This window comes from Pimephales promelas, chromosome 15 (assembly GCF_988280905.1).
Source record: "Pimephales promelas chromosome 15, fPimPro1.hap1.1, whole genome shotgun sequence".
NCBI classification, from domain to species: Eukaryota; Metazoa; Chordata; class Actinopteri; order Cypriniformes; family Leuciscidae; genus Pimephales; species Pimephales promelas.
The window spans coordinates 10,092,501-10,111,374 of NC_142783.1; the positions used below are offsets into that span (position 1 = coordinate 10,092,501).

The 18,874-nt window shown below is 36.3% G+C and overlaps 1 protein-coding gene across 3 annotated transcripts in view; it reads right to left on the reverse strand.

The window, feature by feature from the left end:
- supt3h (SPT3 homolog, SAGA and STAGA complex component) overlaps positions 1-18,874 on the reverse strand; it is a 208,886-nt gene that overhangs the window by 100,758 nt on the left and 89,254 nt on the right. For all 3 annotated transcript variants that reach the window (XM_039660855.2, XM_039660856.2, XM_089120095.1), the window contains one exon: positions 667-751. In XM_039660855.2, coding sequence (XP_039516789.2) covers positions 667-751 — 85 coding nt within the window. The remainder of the gene's footprint in view (positions 1-666; positions 752-18,874) is intronic.

The following is an 18,874-nucleotide window of genomic DNA, read 5'->3' on the forward strand; positions in this document are numbered from 1 at the left end:
GTGAATAATCCCATGGCTAGTAGCAAAAAAAGTTGGTAGCATCAGTCCAACCAGTGGAAAAGTTAGTCTGGACTCTGGAGCCCTGTACATCCAATGGAATATTGTTAAATTCGCTGAACCAGATCGCAAAACGTAATACAAAGCCGACAAAGCTCAAATTTATGGTAACTCTCTCATTCGGTACAAATCCAAATGTTTCCATGGCTGCAATGTAACATTAATTGCTAACGTATCATTTCTTTTGTAAACAAAGCTTTATGCTTCACTCGTGTCATAATATTGATGTAAAACAGCATTCACCGAAAAAAAGAAGTGTTTTGGCGGACCACCGCCGTTGCTACCGGTGATGCGCTTGTCAAGTAACTCGCCAATACGTGTAGCCACAAGCTAATGTGCTCAACCATAAAGTTTATATTGAAATCATGAACAACATGAAACCAAAATAAATTCACTTCAGTGCTTGAATGGTCTGCATATTTACATTTCATTAAAATAGAGTACACTGCATTCTTCAAAAAAAAAAAAAAGACTTCTCAAATTCATCAAAATAAAAGAAAACTGCATAGCAGGGAAAATTAATATTATTTTTGCCTACTTTTCAGAAGCCAATCATATCCCAAAATATCCATCACATTGTGGAAGTACAAGACTGATGTTCACACTTACGAGGTTGATGAGCTGAGTGTGCACTATGTCTTCCACCAGGGCGGCGGTCTCGTGCAAGGGTCTCCGAGCGTCACCAAGGGCAAACCTGCAAGTCAAAAACATTTCAGAAAAATATAACCCACTTTACCCTTCATTCAACACATAGCATATTTTAAGCTCTTGGTCAACATGTTTCACAATCACTATAAGTGAAACCTCAAAATCTGTAGGTACATAATCTAAAATAGATTCGGTTATGCCATCCCAGCGAGTAAATGTTCATAAAATGGCAATTAACACACAGTTAAGCCCTCAATTGGGTAATAAAAAGGCATCACTCATTCATAGCAAAAGCTGACATTCATTACAGATGGCTCGAGTATCCAATGCAAGAGAGCTATTTACAAAATCTGAAGGGCTTTATTCACAGTTTTTCCCACACTGCAGCTGCCAAAGCTTCCCACATTGTGCTTAATATCGACACAGCGGTTTCATCCAATAGTAGCGCAAACCACCGGGTGGCCACAGACTCTCGCCTTTAAAAGACGAGAAGATGGGAACTTCCATGAGAAGCTCGACACTTTCGATGGAAGAGGATTCATCAACCAACATGTCTGGCTAGAAACAGCATTTCACAAAAATCCATGACAAATGATTTACACTTATTTCATTAGTAAAAGAAAAAAGCCAATTTTCTTCAAGAAGTGACATAATTCTGGTCGGAAACCACACAAGTTATGTCTAAGCGAGTTTTATCATTGGCTTTTATATATCTGGCTGATTGATTCCCCTCTACAAATTACACTTACAGTACCATACATTGGCAAGATTAAAATTACATTTTACTTTATATGGTTGGGAGACACTTACTCTATGGAGTCACCTACTGCTCAAACTCTGGCTCCATGTGTCTGGTTAATAGATATCTCAACCATAACAGTCTCAATTAAATTTGATTGCATTTCTCTTTCTTTAACCTAAATGCATTTTATTCCAAATGCCTCCCAGAGGAAAAACTGTAATTTACTGCAGATTTTTAATTTATTCCATTTATTTAGTTACAAAGCTGGTTAGACAATATTGAGCGCATCTCAGACAGAACCATGAAAAAATTCAATAAAAAATAAATAAATAACATAACATACCGGTATAAAAAAATTCATTAAATTAAAATAATGGAAAAACATATATATATATTAAAATTTTACAAAAGTTTCCAAGCTTAAAAACACTTTAAATATCAATAAATAAAATAAATTAAGAAAATAAAACAACTAATTAAAAAACAAAATAAATACAAAAAGACATGTTAATGTAAATGCTTTAGCCTAAAAGTAGAGAACTTTTTCTGTCATCTCAATGACTTCTTCCCAATATTAGTATTTTGCAAATAAATTTGATACACTGATAAATTTGATATATTTCTAATGTCACCATTAATGTTAACATGGATTTTGACCTCATATATACAGTATTTATCATTCAACTTAGGGGTGTGCGATATGACGATTTTTAATCGTGGACGATTAAAATGTCTCCACGATCTGCTTTTGAAGAAATATCGTAGTATCGTGTTACAGTGCATTCTATCAGTTCAGTTCTGGCGCCTCCGTCTCAACTGTACAACGCGACGCAGCCTACACGTGATCACACGTTAATGAACAGTTACGGGACACTGCAATTCACAAAAGTTCATTATTTGCATAAGCCTTGCCGGTTAAACATTTAATTCACGCGCTAATGCGCTGTTCTAACGTGCGCTTTCCTGACCGCATAAATTACCCACGACAATCACAGGAACTAGAAGCCTGTAAACAGCGCCTGAATACTGGACTAAGTTATCTTTCGAGTCTTATTATGCTAATACTGTTAAATACACACAATGTTTACATAAACAGGCTATGTCTAAAGTGAAAGCAAACATTTGAGAGAATATCTGGTGTAATATGCGTCTATATTAAACGCGTCGCGTGCTGGTCTAAAAGCAACAGGAATAAATAGTACTGCCGCACGTCCTTAAAGGGATAGTTCACAAAAAAAAAAATAATAATAATCTGTCATTATTTACTCACTCTAATGTTGTTACAAACCTGTATTAATTTCTTTCTTGTGCTGAACACAAAAGAACGATTTTTTTTTTAATGTGGGTAACCAAACAGTTGCTGGTCCCCATTAACTTCCAGGAGAGAACCAATAAAAAACTATAGGGGGACCAGCAACTGTTCGGTTACCCACATTATTCAAAATAACTTTTATTTTCAACAGAAGAAAGAAACTTATTTGGGTTTAAAACATCTTGAGAGAGTAAATTAAGACCATTTTCATTTTTGAGGGAACTATCTCTTTAGTAAAAGAAAAAAAAACACAAGGAGAAAATCACTCACTGACTGAGAACTTTAATAGTAGCTTTAATAAGAATCAATTTATTCAGTGAAGTCTCTGTAGTGTTTTAATTTCATATTTGTTTAATTTAATTACTTTCTTCAATGCTACTGCTAAATACACCTAGTGCATCTGAAAAATAAAGCACTATTTATTTAATTTGAATATTAATTTGTGTAATGTTTATCTTGTCTTATTTTTTTAATAACAAAGAAAATAATGACAAAGATTTTTATCTTCGCCACTGGCCTAAATGTATGCCTTTCTTTTTTATTTTGTTACCTAAGGCTTTGTTTTTAACATAAGGACATTAGTTTGGCTGTAATGAACAGCCACTTGCAAAATATTAAAACCAACTTGAAAAAGAATCGTGATAAAAAATCGTGATCGTGATTTTCCTAAAAAAATCGTGATATGATATTTTTTCCATATCGCCCACCCCTACGTCTCTGGTTTAATTTTGATTGATCAATGAGTTTGTTTATTTCCTTTTTTATTCGTTTCTCATGACCAGAAAAAAATATGGTTATTAAAATCAGATCTTTCCCAAAGCTCTAAAACTATATTTGGTTTTAACTTTGGTTTAAAAAAAAAAGAAAATGTTATTTGAATAAAAAAAGGTTGTTTTATGAGACACAATCTAATAAAACCTGCCTTTTCAAATCGATTTTGACAACAAAAACATGTCGGTGGATCTTCTAATAATATTAAATATTCTAAAATTCGAATATTAAAGTTTGTGTGCCAGTTGGTCAATCAGTGGGTCATTATTACAAAATAAACCGTATGTTTTGATGACCTGGGATGCGTTTCCTAAAAGCAAGTTAATCATAGAGAACATTGGTTGCAAAGGTCTTCACGATCAACTTGGGCTCATGATGCTTTTGGGAAAATTATTTTGGGAAAATTTTCTTGTGCATTATTCATTTTTCAAATCAGTTAAAAGGAATAAGCACAGAATGATAAAGATGATAGAGCACACACAAAGCTTTTACAGTTTGATAACTTTTACAGAAATGCTAATATTACTCAATATCTCCAAAATGAGTTGCACAACCATCATCATGCAAAGCTGGATTTCAATGAAACGTCCCCCTGCATTTGAAACACCTTTGACCCCCCAGTGCTGTAACTAACATCACAAGCGCTGAACCGAGCCCAGCCTCACGATAAGAATCGAGTCCTTTCTCTTTCTAAGTGTGCACACATGATGCCAGACAGCATCATCAGTTTTGCAAAAAATAAGCTGGATGTTTGGATAGAGATTTTGTGTTCAGAGCGCACCGCCGATGTTTACACGCCTGCGGTGCGCTGACGGCCTCCTCCGCCTCTTTCCATCTCGCCGGCTGCCCGGATTTGCTTAGAAACAAGAGAGAGCAATGTGACTGATGTAAACACATTGATTTGACAGTCCCGATTCCAGCGAAACAATCAATGTTTAAATACAGTGCAGAGATCAGAGATGGTTACAGTAAACATCTTGTCCACAGGGACCCGGGGCCAGACGTCTCTTACACTCTGTGACCAACGCGATACAGTATGTCAACAGAGGAAACTATAAAAGGAACAGCGGGAGAAGCTTGAAAAAAAAAAAAAGTTGAACCAGTTTACTTTCTCAATACACATTCCTGGGGCATCATGTATACAACTCTGCACAGATTTTATCCTTAAAGTGTGCGTTCGCACAAAAGGCAGATTTTGCAAACATTTTCAGATTCGTAAAACTATACGTACACCAGAACCTGTGCAAAAATCACTGATCATTATTCCCAATGAAAATATTGATTGAAATGATGAAATGATAAATCACGATTATTTTGATTAATATCGAGGTCACGATTAATTATCACGATTATTTGTTGATTTTAACCAAAACTCATTTTATTGTCACATAGGCTAATTATTAGGGCTGTATTCAACCAAAGAATAGTCGACCAAAGTTGAGTCCTGCGCAACGATTAGTCGACTAAAAAAAACAAAAAAAACGTGAGGTTTTGATTAACCATTTTTTAAACAATTGTCATTGAGCATTTATAAAACAACAACGAAAAAAACATCACAAATAAATAAAACTATAATAATACAATTCTTTGAAAATTAAGTGATTTTTTAACTGCAAAACGTGAAGAGCTCTGTCCTCGGTCTATAGTAAAAGTCACAATCGCGCACCTGACCACACCACACGCTGCAAAAAATATAACTGCTATCTTCCACATAATGAAAAATCCCAACAAAAGCTCTCGTTTATACAGGCTTTATATTCTTCTTTACTTTCAAAGCTATGGGTTAACTTTCGTCCTGGCGATCAAGGCGTTTTAAACAACACACAAAAAACCCAAATAACTTAAAAACAATCCTAATAATAGGCTGTAGGACCGTGTATAGGTTTATTTTCGTTTTGTTGCATTATTTAGGCTATTTTCAAATGCGTCAAGTGTACAAATAAAAACGAAAACATTAAGAAAACACAATCTATTGAGTCAGCATGATATAGCCGTTAAAAGGCTGCTCACGTCTTTTGCGCGCTCAAGTTCGATTTCAAATGTAGGCGCGCGACTTGCGCGCTCATAATGGAGAAACGCGATCTCCTTCCTCCACAGTCTTGTCATCTTTGTTTTAAAATGCAGCCAGACAAAAGATTTAGATTTCCTGGACATTTTGTCGACTAAAGTCAAAACAAGCAGCGTTCTAACTGAATGAATACAGCATCCCTTACCGAGCGCGAGCAGCAGCGCAGCCAGCCACAGGTGCGGTTCCCGAGTGTATTATGTGTGTGCGCTAAACTGTGGCGCAGTTACAAAAATAGCCTAAATTAAAGCATTTTAAAGTTGGGGACAAAACATAGGCTAATTATATTTAGAATACAGTAATAAATAACTGCTTATAAATGAATAAATATCAAGGAGTAAATCATTGAAAAATTCTTTCTATTGGTAAAAAAAAAAAAAAAATGCAACTGGTCGACCAATAAGAATGTCAGTCGACCAAGACGGCATCGACCGATTAGTCGACTAAACGACTAAAGTTGACAGCCCTATTAAAACTGCTTTCACATCCATATTGTACATTCCAGCTAATGTACAACTATGTGTGCATACAAATAAAATAGGTCCTTTGTTCACCAAAATGTAGTGCATCTCTTTAAAGAATAAACAAAAATAAAGAAAACAATAAATAATATGTAGCAAAACTTTATATTGAGTAAATATATTTTAGGAAGCAAAATATAAACTTGCATTGTACCTGCATAATGGATGTGAATAAAACATGCAAAATATACAATCAATAAAAAAAAACAAATATTCCATAACAGAATGTAACCAAATGAGAACATATCAGAACTATGCATGGAAGTTCGATTAAAGGTGCCATTTGTAAGAATTGAGGTTAAAAATATCCAAAAAATGCTACACGCATCAAAAGAATGAGAAGAAATAAGGTTGATGATGTCATTAAAAAAATGACAAGTTATTGTGCTGCAGGGATATTAACCTGAATTAGCATGCTAAATTACTAGCCCCGGCCTGGGAGGTGTCGTAATACCAGTTTCGGCCATGGGAGGCGGTATGCGGGCTGGCAATATAACCAACCACCAGCCAAACTTCAATACACGAGTAAGTCGCACGGCTTGTGGGCGTACTTGAACTTGATGTCAACTACTACATTTCAGTTCAGGGAAGAGTTAAAAAAATGATTGGTCGATATCACGCATGAGGAATACATTTTGGTAAGTTGTAGCATACTGTATCTTTCAACAGTGTTCGTGTTCTTTTATCTTTAGCTAGTAGAGATGATCAGTTCACGTGCGCTAGGGATCTGTCGTGCAACATTTACAAGCGCCAAAACAGTATTTCTTGTTTGAATTGCATAATAAAATTGACAGAATCTGAGAGCTGATTTTTTTTAAATATCATAACTAACCTGCACTGTCTAGTCTGTCGGTCTCCGTGTCCTTTTCTTTGCGTGACAAAATAGATGTGTGGCGTGAGAGCGTGTGAAATGTGTCATTTGCGTGTCTCAAAAATAAATGTAATATCTACGCCTGTATAGCGGCTGTGCACGAGCTGACGAGTAAAGTACCAAAAGTGGATCGAGTGCGCAGTCGCACACGTCCAAGCTTGTTGAGCACACATCAGTAACAGAAGCTCATACAATATATGTGAATACGCATAATTATGCATGTAATAACTGAAGGAAACATATTTGTTAAACAAATTAAGCCAACTAATATGATTCATATTCTTTTGGTTCGTCAACCCAATATTGTAAAAACGGGCTGTATTTAAATTATTTAAATAATATAATAATTACTTTTTTAAATTATTACTTTTAAAGGGATAGTTCACCAAAAAAAATTCTGTCATTAATTACTCTCCATCATGTCGTTCCAAACCCGTAAGACTTTTGTCAATCTTCAGAACACAAATGTAGATCTTATTGAAATCTGAGAGCTTTCTGTCCCTCCAATGACAGCTACGCAAAATAAATTCATAAAAAGATCATAAACTAATCCATAATCCAGCTCTGGAAAATTTTCTGAAGAGACACAATCACTTTATACGATGAATAGATTAATATGGATTAGTTTTACGATCTCTTTAAGAACTTTTTGAAGTATCAAAGCGGTAGTAGTGTAGCTGTCAATGCAGGGACCAAAAACTCAGAGATTTCATTAAAAATATATTTATTTGTGTTCTAAAGATGAACGAAAGTCTTATGAGTTTGGAACGACACAAGGGTGAGTAATTAATGACAGAATTTTCGTTTTTGTGTGAACTATCCCTTTCAATATTACTGTAACAAGGTTTGTTGTTATGGGAAGAATGAGGCGGGAATCGGCGAACGTTCACAAACTTTAATAATGGTAATATACACAAACAACAAAACGAAAGTAAAGAAGGCAAGTACATTTTTTAATATAGTTTGTCATCAAACTGATTCAATCAAGAATCTGGAAAAACTGTTTTCAAATGATAGTAATAAATGTTTCTTGAGCTGCAAAAAAGCATATTAGACATATTTTTAGAGGATCATGTGACAATGATGCTGAAAATTCAGCTTTGATCAATAGAAATATTGTTTTAAATATTATTTCACAATAAAATTATTGATCAAACAAATGTAGCGAATATGAGATTTCGTTAACTATATCTCCTAACAAACTTTAAAGAGCCCCAATCATAGTATTTGAAATGTTCCTATTTTTGTTTTAGGAGTTCCCAAAAAAAGTTTAACATGCATGCAAGGATAAAAAAAAAAAACACTTTATTTGTCTTATAATATGCATTCATTTTTAACTGATTTGCTCACCGACTCCCAAATGATTCGTACAAGGACTATTTTTTCCAAACCACTCCTTCGCGTGACGCTAATCGGCGGTGATTGGTCAGATGGCAGACCCAGTCAGTTATTGTTTCTTAGCATAACGCATAAACATATTGATAAAGCACTGCAGTACTACAAGACGCTCTATTCTTTATGACAACTCCAATAACAGCGACAAACATTTCACATATTTAAAAAAAAATTGAAATTGGAGACCTAGAAGCTGCGCTGAGCGTAACTTACAGTACACACACACACAGATACACGCGCAAACACATACTGCCTCGCCCCCCGACGCAACAAAACCGTTCAAAACCCATAAAAGCAACAATTATTAATAATACTTACAGGTTGTGATTCGAAGGAGGAAGCTGATCCATATACACCGGGTAAGTAAGTTACTGAGCCCTCCTTCAGGAACAACCGCTTGCGAATCCACATTTGAATTCATTTATGTTTTTGAACGATTCGTAACGTTAATTAAAATGGTGAGAACACAATCGGGCTATACTGTTGTGGTATGCTTGCAAATATGAACTCTAACCACCGATTCTTCACATGCTCGTCCCTGGTAAATGAAAACAAAGTGGCTGAACTATCTTTGCATTGTAGAACACAGCGTCTTCTCGACATGATGCTATGATGAAGTATTTGAATGTGTAGACTTCAAGTTTACACTTCCGTCTGCGGGCGCAGTAACTGGGCGCGGCCAGTTTGTATCTACGTCACTACGAACCAGCTAATGACTCGTTTCAAAAACAATTCATTTCATAGACTCAGAGTCGACTCTCACTTTTGAAGGACAATAACTTTATATACGGTGCACTTTCAGATATAAATCTTTGCAGGATGTTTTCATTCCCTTAGAGCTATATTCCACACCATATGAACAGTCATTTTCAAAAATCCATGATAGGGGCTCTTTAATACTTAAGTTTAGGAGTTTGTATCAATCACTAACTCTAGTATGAAAAACAACGATATTATAGCGCCACTAATTAAAACAACAGAACTATTCGCTTGTACTCACTTCATGGTGGCGTTTAATGATTCTAAATTTTAAACATCACAAAATCCCCAAAGTTATTGTTACATGGTTAACCGACACAATTATGATTGTGAATTCATTCAGCAGACGGCTGGATAAATCTAATTAGGGTTGTAACCAAAGTATGACTTGTTTTCTATAAAAACAATTTGTGCTCTCACTGTTGCATGTGCTCAGCCCTTGGGCAGCACACGCTGACTTCACGAACGTGGGCAGGGTTGAAGGATAATATTTTCATTTCACAACGTTAGAGTATGTCTTACTTAGGTAGATAAAGAGGGTGGCTTTATCCCTGTTCAATCTGCAACTACTGTTATCCGAACCAAAGCACTGAATCAAGTCAATGAGGCAGTTTTAAGCCCAAGATAAACTGCAGAACGGCAAACTCTGTTTATGTTTCAGGCTCTCTCGTGGGCCGTGGAGACGAGTGCAAGACCTGCATGGGGAGGAAGGAGAAACTGAGGAAGCTTCTAGACTGTAACATGCCGTGCCCTTAAACACTGTCACGCAGTCTGGCTGTCTCACCTGGGCTCTGACATCACAACACCGTGAGAACAACTTCGGGAAATAATACAATTTATTTAAATGTCCAGACCATTGACTCAAACTAGCCACAGCCTTATTCTTCAGCAAAACAAGACAAAAGAAAAGAAAAGAAAAATAATAGAATACACTCTTAAACAATGCTGGGTTGTTTGAACCCAAATTTGGGTAAAATATGGACAAAAACAAATGTTGGGTTAAAAATGTAATTTCAAATTAACCCAACTTCAACATTAACTTTCAACTGTAAATTTTTTAATTGCATTTTCGACCCAATATTTGGGTTGATACAAAAACAGCATTTTTTTAGAGTGTAGAATTTAAAAAAAAATAACAAAATTAAAAGAATAGAATAGAATAAAAAAGAATAAAATAGAATATGCTAAAATAGAATGAAATAGAATAATAAAAAATAAAAAGAATAAAACAGAATAAAATAAAAATAAAATAAAAATAAATAAAATAGAATAAATATAATAGAAAATGGAAAATTAAAAAAATTAAATTAAATAAAAATAATAAAATAAATAAACAAAAATCACATGCATAAAATAAATCAAATTTAAATTTAAATATAAATATAATATAGAAAATATAATAATAATACCTATTGTTATTATTACTCATAATTATTATTATTTACTATTATTATAAAAAATTGTAGCCATGCATAAATTAAATACAGTAAATAAATACATGTATTTAAATAATATATGTTTGCATTACAGCAGAGAAGTTGTCACGTTCTTAATGGTCTGCAAAGAAGGACTAATTTTCCTTGTGCTAAATATAATATCTTTTGATCCGGAGTGAATTGTGCTCTGGAGATTCACTCATAAGATATAACAGAAATCTACGTCTAGATTTTGACAGTTTCAACAGTATCTGCAATTTTCATCAATGACTTCAACATTGGGAGGCTTTCACATGAGAGCTTTCGCAGCATCTAAATATTGTGGGTCACTTTAAAGACACTGAATGAAAAAAAAAAGCTTGTGTTTAGCTACAGTATAAACCGGAAAAAGTGAATATTTCCTGTGTGTGTGTGTGTGTGTGTGTGTCTAATTTTGGCCTTAGAAACCTTTTGGTCCTTCTCCGGACCGTTCCATAACACTTTATGCAGGATTTTTCCACTTTGAAATGTATTTACAGCGTGTGCGTCTGCCGTGGAGTTTTCCAGGCTCAAAGGCGTTTATAGTGATAGGGTGGGGTTGTGCTGGACCTGGGCTATTTTCAGACAGAGGAGAGACGGCAAAACAGACGTCAAGTTTGATATGAGGGAATTCGAGTGCACAGACAGCGAGTTTTATGAGCTCTGAATTAGCGCAATGAGAAAGTCCAGATTATCTGCATGAAACATAAAAGTGACACTTCTTCATCAGTGCACGTTATTCTATTCTGATCCTGAAATCAACATCCCTCTTACTTTAACATCCCTTTAATCATCCGGCATTATTCTGCGATGTAGCAGCCAGTTTTCACAATCCTATTGGATAAAGGTAGCCTCTTTAGTCTTGTTTTCCCATATAAACACCCTGCTTCACTTAGAAAACCATCCAATTACAGAAATGAAATTTATTTTAATTTATTTTTGACATTTATAATTTCATTTAAAAAAAAGATTTAAAGCTGCAAAACAAAAAATTCACGAGAATATAAAAACAAAAATTGATCATTATTACAATTAAAATTTGCCTCATAGCATAATTACCTAGCAGCCTATGGAGTGACACGGGCACACGGCTCTCAGATTTCATCAAAAAATACCTTAATTTGTGTTCTGAAGATGAACAAAAGTCTTACGGGTTTGGAACGACATGAGCATGAGTAATTACTGACAGAATTTTCATTTTTGTGTCAACTATCCCTTTAACGCACGCAATTAATACAAAATCCTTAACATGTTAAATTAATTAGACGCAAATAAATTACAGAGGCACGCAAAACTGAAATCACACAGTTAGATGATCTTTAAAGTCGAGAGCATCTACAATGCTCCTGTAACCCTGGTAGGTGAAAATTCCTATCCAATCAAACCCTTTGAACCCTAACTTGATTTATCGTCTCTATTTGCGATCAGATCATTTTAATCCGCTAAACTCCAGGAAAGTTTTCCGTCCAATAATCCAGTAAGAGAATGCATTCAAATCAGACCAAAACAGTGCTAATGTAAAGAGAGAATAGAGACTCATATTGCCTTTTTTTAGTGAATTATTCATTCCAGTGTTTCGAGCTCTGTCATATTCTGTGATGTTACCGAAGAGCACCAGCCCATCAAGCAAAACAGACTACACATCAAAACATCCCACAGCTGTATGGTCCTCTTGGAGTCTCTTGGAGACAACAACATTTACCTTTAAAGGTATACTCCACCCAAAAATAAAAATGTTGTCATCATTTACTCACCCTCAAGTTGTTGCAAACCTTTATGAGTTTCTTTCTTCTGCTGAACACAAAGGGAAATATTTTGAAGAACGATTGGAACTTTGGTACCATTGACTTCCATAGTATTTTTGTTTTTCTACTATGGAAGTCAATGGTGCCAAACAACTTGAGGGTGAGTAATTGATGACATAATTTTCATTTTTGGGTGGAGTGTCCCTTTAAAAAAAGCTTGCAGTTTTGTGAGAACCACCTTTTCAATCTGATGGTTAACTTTTCTTGATATAGCAAATGATGACAAAATGAACATATCAGAATTCTATTTACCAAACTCACACTTCCATTGTCTTTATGGACCTTGCTTTGCGCACTAGTGCGCAGTCATGTTGGAGCAGGAAGAGGCCATCCCCAAACTGTTCCCACAAAGTTGGGAGCATGCAATTGTCCAAAATGTGTCTTTGTATGCTGAAGCATTAAAGGATAATTCAGGTATTTAACACCTTGAGTCTATTTTGTAGTTTGTTTTGAATGAAATAGAGTGGTGGACTTAGAAATTTCGACAATGGGCCCTGTCTCGACTTTTATTTATTTTACTTACTATTTTAGAATCGCCTGTGACAGCGTTAGACTGGCTGTCTATGGCCATGCACAAACATGTCCTTAAACAAACCCTTAACGTTCATTTTCAAAATTGTGCAACTCACCGAGTGGTTGGTGGTGTTCGTTGATGATTAAAAACAAATATATCGGCGCAGTGTATGCTTTCAATCCATGTTTTTTGCTATTGTGGAACTATTTTTTCAGATACCTCACAACCGCGTATAAACTTCCGCTCGATATTTGAGTCTGAAGTGTTAGCACACTCCCGACCACTTGATGGCGACAACCAGGACGCTGTACAGAACATGAGACTCAGTCGAATATGGCAAGACCTATGGGTAAGACGGAGAACCGAGCGAAAAGACTACAACCAAAATGTAAACAGACCCCTTTCCGTTTTCCGGTAGCTAGCGCAGAAATATCAACGAGCACTGAGTCCTCCAGCAGACATCAATGCGATTTTAAAAAATGACAAATAAAACACGACAGAAATGGTATTTCGCTACACTACTTGTTTCGGAACATCAACGAACACCAGCAACCACTCCTGAGTTGCACAGTTTTGAAAATGAACGTTAAGGGTTGTTTTATGGACATCTTTGTGCATGCCCATAGACAGCCAGTCTAAAGCTGTCACAGGCGATTCTAAAATAGTCAAAATGTCGAGACAGGACCCATTGTCAAAATTCCACCACTCTATTTCATTAAAAACAAACTACAAAAACTGACTCAAGGTGTTAAATACCGGAATTATCCTTTAAGAGTTCCTTTCACTGGAACTAAAGGGTCAAGCCCAACCCCTGAATAACAATCCCACACCATAATCCCCCCTCCACCAAACTTTACACTTGGCACAATGCTGTCAAGTACAAGTCAGTCAAGTACTGTTCTCCTGGCAACTGCCAAACCCAAACTCGTCCATCGGATTGCCAGACAGAGAAGTGCAATTTGTCACTGCAGAGAACACGTTTCCACTGCTCTAGAGTCCGCTACTTTGCATTGCACTTGGTGATGTAAGGCTAGGATGGAGCCGATCGGCCATTGGAACCCATTCCATGAAGCTCTCTACACACTGTTCTTGAGCTAAACTGAAGGCCACACGAAGCTTGGAGGACTGCACCTCAGCATTAACTGACCCCAATCTGCGATAGGGCTGAAAAGATTAGTTGTCGACATTAAAAAATTGGCGACAAATATCGTTGTTGTCGAGTAGTCAAAATAAATAAACTTTGACTTGACTAGTCGTTTGATCTCACGTGGCCTAATGTAAGGGCGTGAAATATCACGATTTGACCACTACGGCGCTGTAGCGTACATTGTAATGCAGCCCTTTACAAATGCTATTGCGCTAAAAGAAAAAAAAAAACAGTGCGGATTATGACGGAGTGCAAACGAATCAGAACTAGCAAGGTTTGTGAAAGTTTCACAAAACTTCAAACCAACAATGCTGTCGTGTGCAATACATGCAAGGCGGAACTTGCTTTTCACGGGAGCACAACATGTATGTTGGAGCACTTAAAGAGGAAACATTCCGGCAAAAGAGGAGCCAGTGAGAATTGAGTGTTCTTCAGCTGGAGCTAACTAACTAGCGGTAAATCTCTTTATTAGAGAATGTAATACTACTAATAATAGTAATAATATTATCAATAATAATATCTGAAACCTGAAAACTCAAAGTTCATTAAAACAACTATTTCAAAACCTGAACTAATTTTCTTTTTTTATATTATAATAAGAATATGTATAACTCAATGTTTTACTAAATGAAAAGGCTGAATAAGGGCCGGTTCACATGTATCGTCTTTTGCGCGCTCAAGTTCGTTATTTCAAATGTAGGCGCGTGGTATGCGCGCTCATAATGGAAGCGTCGTTTTTTCCAAGCGCGTCCGCGCCGCGTCAAGATAAAAACATCATTTTTTTTCAGAATGGCGCAAGCGCACCATTAGCGCACAATAGGTCACGTGACAAGAACCAACCAGAGCGCTACCGCCCTAGCGTTTTGGAAAAAGGAGAATGCGGCGCGCCCAGCGTTTTCTATGCGTCTTTAGGCGCTATATGTGAATCCGGCCTAATCGTTCCAAACTTATTGATTAGCCAACAAAACAATCGACGATTAGTCGATTAATCTTTCTAATAATCGTTATATTAATCGATTATCAAATAATCGTTTGTTGCAGCCCTACTCTGTGATTTTACGTGGCCTACCACTTTGTGGCTGTTGTTCCAATCGCTTCCACTTTGTTATAATACCACTAACAGTTGACCGTGCAATATTTCCTAGTAGGGGTGTCCATGGTTAACCGGTTAACCGATTAACCGTTTAAAATTCCATAACCGAGTGAAACCTTTTTGCTCGGTTAAGTGGCGTCAATACATATTTGCACAAAACTTTTGCGTTTTTTTTCTTCTGATTGTCGATAAAAAAATATTGCGAAATGACAGCGTTTCTATTAACGGTGTTATGCGACTAAAACATTTTTTTTCGTTTCGTGATAAGCCATTCCAAAAATGATGGCAACGGACGTTGGTATATCACAGCCACCGCACTAGACATTATTATTATTTGTGTGAGGAGACGTGGTGTGTCATCCAAGCATTAATGGCAGGGAAAGTCACAGAGTTTCTGTGTGCTTCTCCCTCATTTCTGCTCTGCGGTCTTGATTGTGGCATTTCTTCGAGGTTTTGTCTAGTAGGCTATTCCTTGTATCTTTTATGAATTTTAAAAAAGAACTCTGCCTCGTATTATGTCCAAACGGTCTACTTTTGTGTTCATTCGTTTCCCCTTATTTAATCCGTTGGCCTAATTGCAAAATGAAAAAATGAACGGTTGTTGTATTTTGTAAATAGCAAAGTTGAACACCAAAATGTTCATTTGAACTGTAGGCTTATACACCAAATGCTGCGCAAAAATATATAGGCTATAGGCTAAATATCGACGAATTTGCCCCTTAAACATTTAAAATATTTGACAAATTAATATGAAAAAAAAGATTTTACTGGTTTTCTGAGGCCAAATTAGAACCTGCAAATGATATTTTCCCCCGCAATGCTGAATGAGAAGAGCCGTAACCACAGCCTGCAGAAATGGGATTTATAAGTGATTTATATAGGCTATAACAAATGTGTCTGATAATACAATAATATAAAATAACGAGGCATTAATTATTTATTAATAAACTATTGTTTTCTAAATCATTTTCGGCTAAAAACAATTCTCCATCTCCATGCACATTTAGAGAGAAATTAATTAGCTACAATTACATAGTCAGAAGATATTGGCCTTCGATTAGAATTTGTTCGTTTTAAATTGGACATTTAAAGCTTTAGCCTACAAAGGATATAACCCCTGTAGACTAAAGCTTTACATGTCCAATTTAAAACAAACAAATTAGAATGCGGTGGCTGTTTCAGTTCTCTCGCTTCAGTTCGCGGAGATCATGAAGCGCGCCTGAATGTTAAAGAACAACGTTTTCTTGTTATTGTGAGTTTACGCAAATAAATGTATTTGCGAATAATGCATTATTATTTTCTGTATGACCAGAAATGAAAGAGTATTTTAAGTTGTTTGTTTCCACTGAAAGAACTGCAAGTGTTCACATGGGCGTCTCGCAGCCATCAATGCGCGCTCCACACACACTGGATATGCGTCAAAAATATTGTGTTTATTTGTGCTTTGTTCCTTTTTTTGGATAAAGGCGTCTTCTACATAATATGCAGCCTAATGAAATGTTACAATAATTATGATTATTATTATTATTTGCGGACACGGAGTTAGTGCTTATTTTCAATTGGCAATTTCAGTTTAAAGGGTGATGGAAACGCACCTACTTTAACTGCTCTGTACTTACCACTTCGTTTTATTTCGTTTCAAATGGGGTCCAACCAGTTATTAAAAAGGTGTTAAAAATTAACTCTGTATCTCGAGGTAGCGGCGCGCGTACATGGTTAACCGAGTATTAACCGATAAGGGCCTCGGTTAACGGTTAATGAAAAACTTGAAAACGTGCAGCCCTATTTCCTAGTGAGGAAACTTCACTAATGGACTTATTGCATAGGTGGCGACCTATCAAATTGCCACTCTTAGCTCCTGAGAGCGACCCATTCTTTAACAAATGTGTGGCAATATAGTGTGTATTTATATAGACCTATCACACACATGCACAAGTTACTAAACTCAACCATCGGTACACAGAGAGACAAAACTTCGATGAATTTGCTTAGATTTGAATGGATATGAATGGAGGTCAATGGAGAGCAAAGTCTAGTGTGACCTTTCATCTCGTCTCACATTTAAGTGAAACCTCGCTGACTGCTTTTTTATGGCCGTACACACATCACTCTAATGGACACACACTCCGTGCTCTGTTTCTACCCGTCAAATGACACAAAAGCTCTGAATGTCTGTTTAAAAATCTGTGAAGTTGCTGGCAGACACTGTCTGGTAAAATAAACAGTTGTGGCAGCTCCAGTCGTAAAGTGAAAGCACAGTTTGTTATTTTGTTCAATGCATTGGCAAGCGTTATTGAGACCTTCAACACTTATTACCAACCGCTTATTTGACTTCGTCCAAACAAACACAGCCATTTTATGTACGATCGAGGAACACGTTCCTGGAATATTCACAGTGGACGTGTTTCAACACAGGTCAAATAGACAAAAGTGGAACGTTCTAGAATCACTCATGTTACTTTAGATCCTTCATTAGCCAAACGAGTTCACAATCACAAAAAGCTTTGTATTGATGTTTCATTATTTCTAAATAATGTACAGCTATTTCTTCAAAGCACAACTCTGAAATAGTCACAATGTTAGAGTAGACTTATTTATGAAACAGACACATTTACAAATTAAAAGTAAAATGTGCAATGATGACAGTCTATATAAAAAAAAGAAACCAGGGTTAAGTGTCCTATGTATATTGGACAGAATATTTTGTATTCTTTAAGTCAATTCTACAGATTCAATGGCATTCAACATGCTCTAGAAAGACTGAAAACAGAGTCTACGATTCCTGTGATCAAGAACTCAGATCATTCATCCTAAGAAACCCAAGGCCAAAAGAAACTGGCAGGACACTTTCATTTGAGGTAAAAGTAGCTGAAAAGCACCTGGAGCTGAGTGCTGGACAACACGTGAACCCCGCTGCACTCGGCACAAAGCCCCGGAGAGTTCCTTTATCACAAACACATGCGACCCGCAAATCACAGTTTCTGCTGCCACCACGTAATGAAGATAAGTGAGTGATTATTGACGTGTGCCTTTTCCCTCGCTCCTAATCACATTTAAACCTCTTAGGTTTGTGGAGAGATAGGGGCAGGAGTCGAAGAAGTTGAAAGGGGTTTGTGCTAAAACTGAGAGAGTGTCATGGAAATTTGTTGGCTCCCATTAGACTTTGTTACTCTAGAGATATGCTCAGTATGACAGGTTTATTTTTGAACAACTAAAAACGTTTTAATAGTTTATTTAACAATGGAGATGATGGACGGTCCATGGCTGCCCTGGAAATACCTAGAGAGCTAAATTTCATCTGGGCAGGAAGAAAGGAAACATAGGAACATCTTGCTTAGTTAAGTCATTAATCAATAAATAGCGTACAAAACAAACCTAATTGTTTGGGAATGTATCAAAGATCAAAGTGCATGATGAATGGAGATGTTGTCTCCAAAATGAAAAAAAAAAATCGATTCTAAACTGTCAAAACGAGTCGACATAATTTCCAGTCTCACTTCCTGTTAAATGCCTAATGTAACAAATTTACATTGTGCTAGGCTTTGGTTTTCATTGGATGCACAACAATGTCTACTTTGACCCGCTCACAAACACTGTAGCTGAGGCCGGAAGAGTTTTTATTCATGTTGGCAACTTATCAAGATTATGTCGTTTTCTGCGCAACAAATCCACTTTCCATGAATTTCAAAAGGATGAGGACTCGCACTGGAATTGATAAGG